At 37.5% G+C, this 12,279-nt stretch overlaps 1 protein-coding gene across 1 annotated transcript in view; it reads left to right on the top strand.

The window, feature by feature from the left end:
- Positions 1-12,279, top strand: part of LOC145249431 (uncharacterized) — a 911,941-nt gene that overhangs the window by 852,331 nt on the left and 47,331 nt on the right. The window contains exons 110-111 of the mRNA XM_080110989.1: positions 6,399-6,512; positions 7,356-7,647. Of these exons, the coding sequence (XP_079967115.1) occupies positions 6,399-6,512; positions 7,356-7,647 (406 nt within the window). The remainder of the gene's footprint in view (positions 1-6,398; positions 6,513-7,355; positions 7,648-12,279) is intronic.

Genomic DNA, 12,279 nt, shown 5'->3' with positions numbered 1-12,279 from the left:
CTTGGTTCACCAGGAATATTAGTCAGGTAGGACTTTTGGTTCTTCTACATAAGTCCTGTGGCACCTATAATAACTGGTATGATTGATATGAGTCTGGCTGCTCATATAATTACTGAAATGATAGAAATCTTCCTAAGATTCCAATTTCTTTATATGTCGCCCATAAGACCTTTTTTTACATGGAGGTCACCACTTATCAAGGCCCAGAAGCCACTCGGGGATAAGGGTTAATGTGTGTACAGTAATCTTGGTATTTTGTTATCTTTTCCCTCTCAGCTCTGTTTACCCAGCGTCATTGGAAACACTAACTTCTACTAAGGTTGCTTCTTTCTCTTTTTTCCATATACTATATCACTATGTCATTTCTTAAGTAATTGTAATTTTAGAAATTGCATAGTTACAGTGGATGGTGTATGACTTATTTCCAACTGTTCTTTCTGGTAAACATGTTCCCAGGACTTGTTGCTGCATTCGATTTTCAACTTTTTACAGATCGTCCAGTACAGACATTTACACGCTCCATTGTGTCGCATCGTACAGTAGCTTCCTTCAGTTTTGCTAGATTATGGATACCCACTGCCTGCGTGTCACTTTTTGTGGCTAGATTATGGATACCCACTGCCTGCGTGTCACTTTTTGTGGCTAGAGTTACACAATCTCCAATCACAACTCTCCTGGGTCAGTGTTGTTAAATACCATTAGCAAGCAGAGGTTCAGGAAACAATGCCGAGATAAATGGAGAGCATATACAGTGCTCACAATTGGTCACCCATCTTGTACTAGCCATGCTCAACATTGCTTAACTTCGGTGATCTGATAAGAACCAGTGTGTCAACGTGATTATGCTGGATGCAATACATTTGGATAAGGTAAATACGACCTGCAAGAATCGATTTTAGTAATTGTCTAAGCTGACGCACAGTTTGAGGTAGGTCATCTATGAAAAGCAAGTTCTTGACTTTTTCGATTAGGTTTTGTCAGCATCATTGGCTAAGATTGCAAACATTCTGACTTTTATTGAGTACTTAGCTTAGCTAAGCTATTGCCATGCAAAAGAGTAAAAGAGATAAGCTATCCAACTGCAAGATTCCTTTTCAGATCTTGATGTCAGGAATTAGTACAATTCTATTCGTGTGGTGTTACACGACATAATCGAGTTGACACACTGGTTCTTGAACTTGTTTAGTACCAGATGGGTGACTATTTGGGTATTCTAGGTGTTGTATTTGTTCTCCGCTTATCTTGGCATTTGTTTCCAGTCGTCTTGTACAAACACTTCACTTGCAACTGGTATTTAACAATGTCGACTCAGGAGAGGTGTGGTTGGAGATTGCACACCTCCTGCCATGAAAATTCCATGTGCAGACACCCCTTCATGGGTATCCATAGTCTGTCAAAGACTGAAGGAGCCTATGTGATGTTATGCGATCATTGTTTGCCACATTTTTATATGTACTGCTACGGTCTCCTTGATTGTTGTATGGATCTTATCAAGGCACTACAGAAGTCATGCGTAGGGCATATGCATTTTGGTAATTAATCCAAGACCTGCATAGTTTCCTTAATCTTTTCCTACAATCCAACAGGGATGGTCTTATAATTCAACAACTGATCCTTGATGCTTAAACACTTTTCTTGTCCACCGTTTGCTCTTTTTCCAGATATGCTCTAGAAGAGAGGTGTTGCTAGATTCTGCCTGCAACCAGGCCAGTGAAGAGCTTGTAGATCGTAGAGGAAGAGCAGATGGTCTGTACTTATTAGGACGTAAATATGTGCGTGTGTTGATGGGTGTTATGAATACATAACAAAGCGGATATAATTTCCAATCAATTACTGTTTCTGGTACAAAGTATAAACTTTACAAAGTGCACGCACTGTTTAGAATTCATTATACTCTGTTTTTTTTTTGTTTTTGTTTTTTTTGTAATTATTTTTTTGTGTAGTCTGTTTCGAACAAAGATTATTAATGACAGATTTATGTCGGCCATTATTTAGTACAAGCATTGTCAAGTATGTGTACGTTTTGGACTGCTAATCCTAATTAAATGTTCCATTATGCAGGCAAAAATGAGTGAAGACAAAAAACAAAGCAAATTAACGCAAGAAAAGTTAAAACAAAAAATTGAATAGCACTTCACATGTTGTCTGTCTTTTTCTGCTCTTAAATCGTCAGCATTTTTTGTATCCACATGCGTTCTTTGCTTGATTAAAATAGATAACTCGCTCGCTGCGGGAAAATGTCATTAAATCAGGAATTTAAAGAAACTCAGTTTATTAGAACTCACTAAAAGTAATGTTCAGTTATGTAATCTCTATTTTTATATTATATATATATAATTATCATTCTCTATACTGATGACCGCGTAAGCATAAAACACTAGAGTCTGTAGGTATTAAAAATGATAAATATCTATTGAAAAAATATAGTTATAAGAAACTTTAAGCTGAGTCCTATTTGTGAATTGCGAATAAAGCGATTAATTAGCTGCGTGCATCATTCACAAATTTCTTGTTTGTTTGAATACTCTCATTGTCGTCTGAATTATGACAAGTACGCTTACATGGCTTTATAAGTATCTTATTTCACTTCTATTTAAATGTTAATTTCCTCATGGCCAAATCAAAGAACTCTAACCTACAAAGCCAAAGTTGGCGTAGTTGATTGGGTTTGAATCCCGAGATTTATCACTTCCTGCACTGATGATTGCATAAGAAAAAATATTCAAATAATATTAATATGTAAAAATAACTTTTTTCTTTCAATATGTTTATATGATGTTTTAACTTATTGAACAGCAAATATATGATGCATATGCTTATTTTGTCTTCAATTTATAATTAGCTTATGTTTTACCATCAAGTTTTGGGCCTTATATACCTAATAGGTCCGTATATATATACATATTTATGTATATATGTATATTTTACATGGGAGATCACCTCTTATCCAGGCCCGGAATCATCTCGGGGATAAGGGTTATTGTGTGTACAATAATCAATGGGATAATATTGTAGTAATAGTTGGTATTGGAGATTTGATAAAGTGTCTTACTTAAGGGGGCGGTTCATTAGGAATTTGTTTATGTTGGACTTGAAGACATCCAAGTTGTAGTCAGGTGGGAAACAGGCAGACGGAAGAGAATTCCACAGGCGTGCACTTCTCAGAAGGAAGCTTTATTCATGGAATCTACGTTTTAATTTAGGCACAGATAAAGAGTGGGGGAAATTACTGACAGTGGTTTTAGCTAGACAGGTGTTTATCATGAAAGATTGGCGAGAGGGAACCAGAGATTGGAGCTTGGACGAGCACTTGCCATGGAAATAATGATAAAACAAAGACAGGCTCACAACGTCTCTTCTGTGGGAGAAAGGTTGCATAGAAGAGAAAAGGGCATCCCCCACTAAGCCACAAAGTCTATTTTGTACTTTGTCAAGGCAGGATAGGCTGTTTTTAGAAGCTCCAGCTCAGATGTGGCAGCAGTACTCCATCCTTGGACGTACTTGGGTTTTATACAGATAGAGAATTGCATTAATAGTGAGATATCTTCTGAAGCGGTAGAAGGATCCCACCATTTTCCTAGCGGCCCGGGCAACAGACTTGATATCCGTGTTCCATTTCAGATCAGGAGTAATGGTCAAACCCAGGAGGTTGTCAAAACATGAAGCCTCCCCAAGATGAGAGCCATCCATTTCAATTGATGCTAGATGAGGAACAGAGCATTGATGATGTAAAGATAGGAGCTTGGTTTTAGATGCATTAAAAGCCATCTCTTCCCACACTGTACCACGTGCTCAAGATCAGAGGAGAGGGAATCAGAGAGAGCGTTGTCATTAACGGCCTTTGATGTGTTGCCATAGATGGTCGTGTCATCAGCATAGATGTCAACGAATGATTTAAGTATGTTTTGGGAGATCATTGATGTAGATCAGGAAGAGAGTTGAGTTTTTGATTAAATGAGGATCAACAAATATTCCACCCTCCCATACTTTTATTGTCACTGAAATCGGTGGCCAATTTTTTAATTAAATCGATTGATTACCTGTTCTAGTTAAGGACATCTCACGTGCTTCCCTGCGATGACTTAGTCCACAATATATTGGAGTCCACAAATCAACAGTAGGGAATCTACTATTGATTTTATACAATTATCTGTAAATAATGTTTTTGCTTGAAATTTAAAGTAGAAACGTAAAGTATCCTGCTTCAATTATGCTCTAACTGGAAACATCCATTTCGAACACACACGTGTCTTATCAAAAAGTTAACTGCTGATTTTATGGAATTATTTTACATAAGCACTTGAATTAAAGTTAAACGTACAAAAGTCAAATATCATCGTTCAATTGTGATCTAAAAGAAACATTCATTTCGGACGCGCCCCTGTCTTATAAAATAATCTATTGCTTATTTTATAGGCTGGGCCTTTCTGCTTGTGCGGCGATAAAACTCCTCAACTGTATTCATTATGTTTGATTGTATAAAAGTGTTAACTTTGATCAAAATCGGACTTCTTTCTTTAATCGGATTTTTATTATCGATTTTCGTTACTTATCAAACGCATTCCGATATAAAACCTACATAAGAACACTCACAGACACATCAAGTACTCTAGTGTGATTGTTTTAAACTGGCCCAACCGTTTCTGAGTCCATAGAGAACGAACACGCACACACAGACAAAGTTTCTGTTCTATAACTCCTGTAAGTAGGTGTGTTTTTCTAGAATTAATTTTAACTAGAAAGATATTTGAGAAATGAATGTCAACAATACCTATCTAGTTTCATTTGAAATGAATGATACTCAACAACAACATCAACAACTTAAAGATAATCAAAAGATATTCGAGGCATTCTGTCCGTTTGTTCGTTTTCATCCAAAAGCGATCAATGACATAATAAAACTAAAGTCTTTATGCATGTGGGTTGTCTTTTATTTCACTGTTTCTCCATTTAATGATATTTTTAACTACGACAAAATTAATCTTCTTGTGCAGTAAAGACACAAAGAGACGCTCGTTGGGTTATTCAAGGTTTTATTGGAGAGAATAAACTTAGGAGAGAGACTAATCGTTGCAATATTTTTGGTATAATTAAAAAGGTGTGATTACAAAAATTGGAAGGTTCTATTTATAGAAAAGGGTGATAGGAACTGACTAATCAAATGGAAAACGCTCTGCTACCAACTAATCAGAAACCGGAATCACTCCATAAAAGATACTGGATATTTTAGAATTCTACACATACTTTTCGTTCTTTATATGCGAAGGAACTTTTCTCTTTGTTTTGGGACTTCTTTGGGTTGAGTACCAACCAGAAACACTATTCTTAATCTACAAGCTTTTACAATTCAAAAGTTCTTTGTGTAATATTGTGTATAGCGAGTGTATATATATATATATATATATATATATATATATATATATATATATACAGCTTTATTTTTAAAACTTTTATTGAAAAAATCAATTCAGATAACTTGATTATTTAGTAGAACTGTTAATGTAGCCACTTTCAACCTCAATCACGACCTTGATATGGGTCTGGGACAGGGAGCATGCCTTTTCCACGAGCGCTAGTGGGAGCTCAGTGAATACTCAGCGGATGATGGCAATCAGGCTAGCTTAGAAGTTGTGGAAGGTCATGTTGGTGATGTTCTCAATGCATGACCAAACAAAGTAGTCCAGCGGGTTCAAGTGGAGTAGGAGAGGGGCAATGAGAGAAGGGTACAAAGTCATAACTCTCCTTCCGAAGCCAAGCCTGGCTTTTTGGGACATGTGAGCCAGCGCCGAATCCTTCTACCACACCTAGGGCCTGCCAGCGGCCACCTGATTGCACCACAGAATCATTACACTCTTCAGCACATCCAGGTAAACTTTGGTGTTGATTTTCAAGCCGACTTCGAAGATGTACAGTTCCATTATGTGACCCTCACTTGAAACCACACAAAAGACCATTTGTGGCCGGAAACTTTGTTATCATCACCCTGGGTACGTCCTTGTTATTTGTGGACAGTCCAGTGATGCATTTTTAGAGTGCTGGCAATAGTTCTGTTGTCATAACTTGGACCAGCAGAGAGCATGAGTTGTACAGCGGTGCATCTCCGATCTCACTCGTTAAACATTGTGTCACTTTCAGACATGATAGAAGACTCCTATTGTTACATAACTAGCCAACTAGTAGATGGCCTGCAACAAAAAAAGAAAACCGGTTTTCATCAAACGGAATTGGAATCATATCGTTTTTTCTATTGCGACAATTTTACCGTTCCACATTGTAGTTTCACATTTTTTTCTAGTAGGGAACAGAGTTAAATAACTGCAATAAATTGTAAGTAATCAAAAGCAAAGAAAACCATTATTTTATCACGCAACTCACGAATCTATTCAATTACTGCGCAGGTGGATCGGTATGTAAATGCTTTGACGACGAAACAAACGGACATTGGACAGGTGCGAGCTGCAATGAATGCCAGGTCGGTTGGAAATTCCCTTCCTGTACAGAATGTGCAAAAGGTAAGTGTTTACATCAGCGGTCGGCAACTTCTTTTTTACTTATAAGTTATTGCTTATCAAGACTGAAAGTCACTCGAGGATATAGGTTTAGGAGCTATGTAGATTGTCAATTGAATTGTAACAGATCGCATGTGGGCGCATGTAAAAATATCAGCAGGGCCGAAGGATAGCTGACTAGCGAAAATATTAGTAGCAGCAGCTGTTAAAGCACATATGATGTTTTATTAATTAAAGTTCGTTATAATGCATTCCATTTTTGGTTGAAATGTGTTTGGTTTAATGCTATGAATATTTTTAATTTTTACATGATTTTAATTTATTTTATACTCAAACTAGCCAATTTATTCTGTTAAACGCAGGCAAAAATTATAGTCTGTTAACTTATAATAAGTGCGTTGTGCCAAACATCAAAAGTAAAAGTGGTATTGTGTTATTATATTAATCTTTAACCGGATACCATATTAAGTAGTTCACTGGACCTTATTATAACAAAGGTCGATACAAAATTTCAGACAGATTAGCTCAGTAGTTTCCGAACAATAGAACGTTAATATGGTATTGTGGTCACTAATGTCACATAATCCTGAATAATTTCTGTATTTCGAACGGATACCATAATACTTAGTTCGCTGCATACCTCTAATCCTAACTACCCAATGACGTCACTGTGTCTAGGTTATAATCATTTTCTTACATATCGTCCGCATTTACGCAATTTTTTTGACTAATTTCGTTTCATTTTAATATATTTTATTTTCGTTTAAGATATACTTGGTTTAATGTTGTGAATATTTTGAAATTTCACATGATTTGTAAATCAATGTATTCACATTTGTTTTCCAGATTTCGTTGGTCCTGGAGACTGTGCAATACGATGCATAAATTCTCAGGGTGAATTCAGGGACAACAATGACGGTGAAGGTGGAACTCAGCCGATAATTCCTCGTTTCCGTTGTGTGACTTCCGGAAAAGATGGTTTATTGGAGGCCTGGTTCGGCTACGAAAACCTCAACACCCACAATATTTACATCCCGGTCGGAAATGAGAACAATATCCAAGCAACCGTGCCAGTGAACCAGGATTACGTACCGTCGAAATTCTCACCGGGCGTAAAGGAATATGCATTTTTTGTCGGGTATGTTTTTGGCAGCCATTTTTATTTCAGAGGTTCAGAGGTTCTAACACTTATTAAGCATCGTTAACGTGAAGACTGCGCATTCATTTTTTGTCTACCACGAGCCTTTAGAATTTATTGTATTTTGAATATTTTCGTCAAATAAACACATACTGGGTCATATATGAAGATATCATTCCAGCAATCGTCAATTAAAATGTGATTTTAAACTGAAAGAAGCATTTTTTTATTTAAATACAGATTTTGACTGTCAAGCATGAGATCGTTTGGCTTCTAGTAAAGTTGGTTCTATCTATCGCCTAAACACTTTCTCATACTTGATGCTAATGTCCATACAGTTCTACTCAGATCATGTACAAAGAACTGTTGTCATATTTGGGCTGGTGAATTTATCCTATTTTAGGGTTCTTGAGAAAGTGCAGAAACGTATCTGTAATTTAATTGGTTCTACTCTTTATTTTCTCGGCAACTTTCGTAGTTGATATCTTTCGTGTTAACTTGTCCGACTTTTCCAGTCTGACTCCAAACTCTAAACTAAACTGCACGTCTCTCAAAATCTATCTCATTACCTCATTAACTTTATTAATATTAAGATCACGTGACGCCATCACTAAAATCATCTCCATTGTTGATGTTCTAACATTCTTGTTTGTTTTAACATTCATACGTTAACATTCCTAATATATTTCTACCATAATATTTTTATCCTAAAAATATCTTTTGTCTTGATACATATTTTCTAGACATCAAAAAACAATCATAATAAAAATCGTGCAGATGACTTGGCATTCCTCCGCAGTGTTTCATATAACATTATCTCTTTATATAACAATTATATTACATTTTTGTTCTAAAAAATAGCTGACCTGGATCTATATTCAAATCTGTTCTGAAAGGATGACTTTACTGATTAAAAGAGATAAATTATAGAAACAATTACGTTGTTATAATGAGATTCATCCAAATGTATTTGAAATAAATTTAAAATATATAGCTTTTTTATTAAGTTAAAAGAATGATTATGTTGTAATGCATGAGAGAATAGTGCATTCAAATAATTGTTAATTTTATATCACTTCTATGTTTACTACGTATTTTCTTTAGTTCCCACTGAGTTTCACCAAATTATATCGATAATAAAATTTAAAAAATAACACTCGTTCCATTTCACAAGTATATCAAATATTTTGAATTTTAATGAGTTGGTTCGTTATAAAAACATTAAAAAACATTCTTTTTACGCCAAATCGCAGCAGACTTTTTGTTTAATTCTAACAATGATATCTTGTTTGAAAAAGTGGTTTCCTTCAATAATTACAAGAAACCTTCTCTGCCACCAATAGCAATGGCCAGTTACTCCCTGTCTGAGAGTACGTCTTTCAAACTGCTTGACCTAACGTTCACAGGAAACATGAGTTGGAACAATTATATTGAAAACATTGCCAGGGCCGCTGCGAAGAAAGTAGGCTCTTTCTACCGTGCTAGAAAACTACTGATACCTGAAAGTATCGTGTACCTCTATAAGGCCACCATTCGCCCATGTATGAAGTATTGCTGTCACATTTGGGCTGGTGCATCTGCTGCTAGTTTCTCGCTCCTAGACAAGGTTCAAAAGAGAGTCGCCAATCTGATAGGCCCTGAACTGGCATCTAAGCTTCAGCCTCTGTCCTATCGACGAAACGTTGCATTCCTCTGCCTTTTCTACAAGTATTTTAATGGTGAATGCTCTGACGAACTGCAGACACTTGTGCCCCCACGACGTAGACACCCTCGATAAACCCGACAGGCAGCTAAATCCCACCCTCGCACAGTAGATATCCCTAGATGTAGAAGATCTTTTTACTCCAGTAGTTTCTTCCCAAGAACCGCTAGTCTCTGGAATTCCATTCCAGGTCCCTGCTTCTCCAACTGTACTGATGCAGAAGTTCAAGTGTAAATGGAATCGACATCTTGCTGCCCAAATCCCAACATAGTACCCCAGTAGTTGCTGCCCCTGATAGTAGCCCCTACACCACAGTGGCAATTTGCCTTGTTTGGGGTGAAAATGTAATTTTAAAAAAGGACAAAGACATTAATTCTATGTTATTAACGGATTATGTATTTTGAATTCTAACAGTCATGTTACGTGCAAAAAACAAAAAAGAATGAAATTACCTTTTTCACATTACAAACTCACTAAATTTCAAATATTGTACTGGTATTTTATTTCTACAAATCAATAATCCCAAGGAAGTCTTGGAATAAAGACAATGCGTTGATGAATATATAAATAATTTTGGTGTTGCCTTTTACATTTTTGGATGAGAACTTTTCCAGGTATGATTTTTTGGTCTCAGGAATCATTTGTATTTTAATGTTCCCATGCGGAAATTCTATAGCAAGCCCCACTCTCCCCAATGGTTTACTTCGACTTGCGCAACTGCCATTGCTCCAAGGTAGCATGCATTCTGCAGGTTTAACCGACATAAGTCCAGTTCAAACAGACAAAAGTACATAGAAGCTAGAAGTAACGTTAAGAAAGAAATAGCGACAGCTAAGAGGGAATTTACGGAAACCACTAAACAACGCATCGAAGCACAAAAATTAGGAACTCATGACTTCTGGAAAATCTACAACAGTGTAGTAAATAATGGGCAATCAACAATTCCTCCACTAACCAACAATCACGAGGTTCTTTGCTCAGCAACCGAGAAGGCTAACATGCTTGCCAGTCGGTTTGCCTCCAACTCTACACTGGACTCTCTAAACCACCCCCTACCTGACTTTCCTATGCGTACAGACGCCAAGCTAGACGATCTGGAAATCACCCCTGCTCAGGTGCATGCTATCATAAAAAACCTTGACACTTCCAAAGCATGTGGACCCGACCTCATCCCAGCTGTGCTATTAAAAAAGTGCTTAGCCGAAGTAGCTCCAGTTCTCTCCAAACTCTACAACAAATGCCTTAATGAATCTTGCTTTCCGAGCTGTTGGAAAACTGCTTCTGTGGTACCAGTATTCAAGAATTCTGGCGAAAGAACTGACCCATTAAATTATCGCCCTATTAGCCTCCTCCCACTTTTTGCCAAAATATTTGAGACCTTAATTAACCATGCTCTAGTCCAGCACCTTACAGATGCTAAACTTCTGACCGACCATCAATATGGATTTAGACAAGCCCGTTCCACGGCAGACATCCTCACTGTAATCTCTGAACGCATATACCATTCACTGGACAAAGCGGGAGAGGGCAGAGCGGTAGCTCTAGATATATCTAAGGCTTTTGACAGGGTATGGCATGAGGGTCTCCTCAGGAAGATTAGATCTTACGGTATCACTGGTAGAATACTTAACATAATTAAATCCTTCTTAGATAAGAGAAAAATCCAGGTTGTCCTCGACGGTAGTACGTCTAAACAATATAATATAAATGCGGGAGTGCCCCAGGGATCTATCCTTGGTCCTCTGCTGTTCCTGATATTCATAAATGACCTCCCCGACAAAATTGCCTCTGAGATGGGTATATATGCTGATGACACCACACTCTATAGCAGGCACGACAGGAAAACAAATGAACATATATCTAAAGTAATGGCAGAAACACTAGAGGATGACCTCAAATCAGTAGTGGAATGGGGACAAAAATGGATGGTAACGTTCAATGCCACCAAGACAAAACTGGTTTCATTCAATAATTACAAGAAACCTTCTCTAACACCTATAGCAATGGCCAACAACTCTTTAGCTGAGAGTACGTCTTTCAAGCTCCTTGGCCTAACGTTCACAGGAAACATGAGCTGGAACAATTACATCGAGGGCATTGCCAGGGCCGCTGCGAGGAAGGTGGGCTCTCTCTACCGTGCTAGAAAACTTCTAACACCCGAAAGTATCCTGTACCTCTATAAGGCCACTATTCGCCCATGTATGGAGTATTGCTGTCACATTTGGGCCGGTGCATCGGCTACTAGTCTCTCGCTCCTTGACAGGGTTCAAAAGAGAGTCGCAAATCTGATAGGCCCTAAACTGGCATCAAAACTTCAGCCTCTGTCCCATCGTCGAAACGTTGCATCCCTCTGCCTGTTCTACACGTATTATAATGGTGAATGCTCTGAAGAACTGCAAGCACTTGTGCCCCCACGACGTGAACACCCTCGACAGACCCGACAAGCTACAAAATCCCACCCCACACTGTAGAGATCTCTAGATGTAAAAGATCTTTCTACTCCAGTAGTTTCTTCCCCAGAACTGCTAGACTTTGGAATTCCATTCCAGGTCACTGCTTCCCCAACTGTACTGACATGCATAAGTTCAAGTGCAACGTGAACCAACATCTCGCTGCCCTAATCCCTACATGGTACCCCAGTAGATGTTTCCCCTGATAGTAGCCCCCTACATTAAAGTGGCAATGTGCCTTGTTTGGGGTGAAAATGTAATAAACAAAAAAAAAAAAAAATATTTGGATAAATTAAGATAAGTATTAATATCGTCGTACCTTTAACGTATGTATATGTGTTACGGTTTCCAGATTATAAATTATTCGATTGGGAGATCCTGTTTATTAAAAAGGAATATAGAAGGTGATAACACACTACGAACATTAAATTAGTACATAAATACGTTAATTTAATGTTCGTAGTATGTTATTGCCTTCTA

Source organism: Euprymna scolopes, chromosome 28 (genome assembly GCF_053919585.1).
Source record: "Euprymna scolopes isolate OS-2025 chromosome 28, ASM5391958v1, whole genome shotgun sequence".
Taxonomy (NCBI): Eukaryota; Metazoa; Mollusca; class Cephalopoda; order Sepiida; family Sepiolidae; genus Euprymna; species Euprymna scolopes.
The sequence above is the reverse complement of the archived record's forward strand: the minus strand, read 5'-3'. Positions and strand labels throughout refer to the sequence as shown.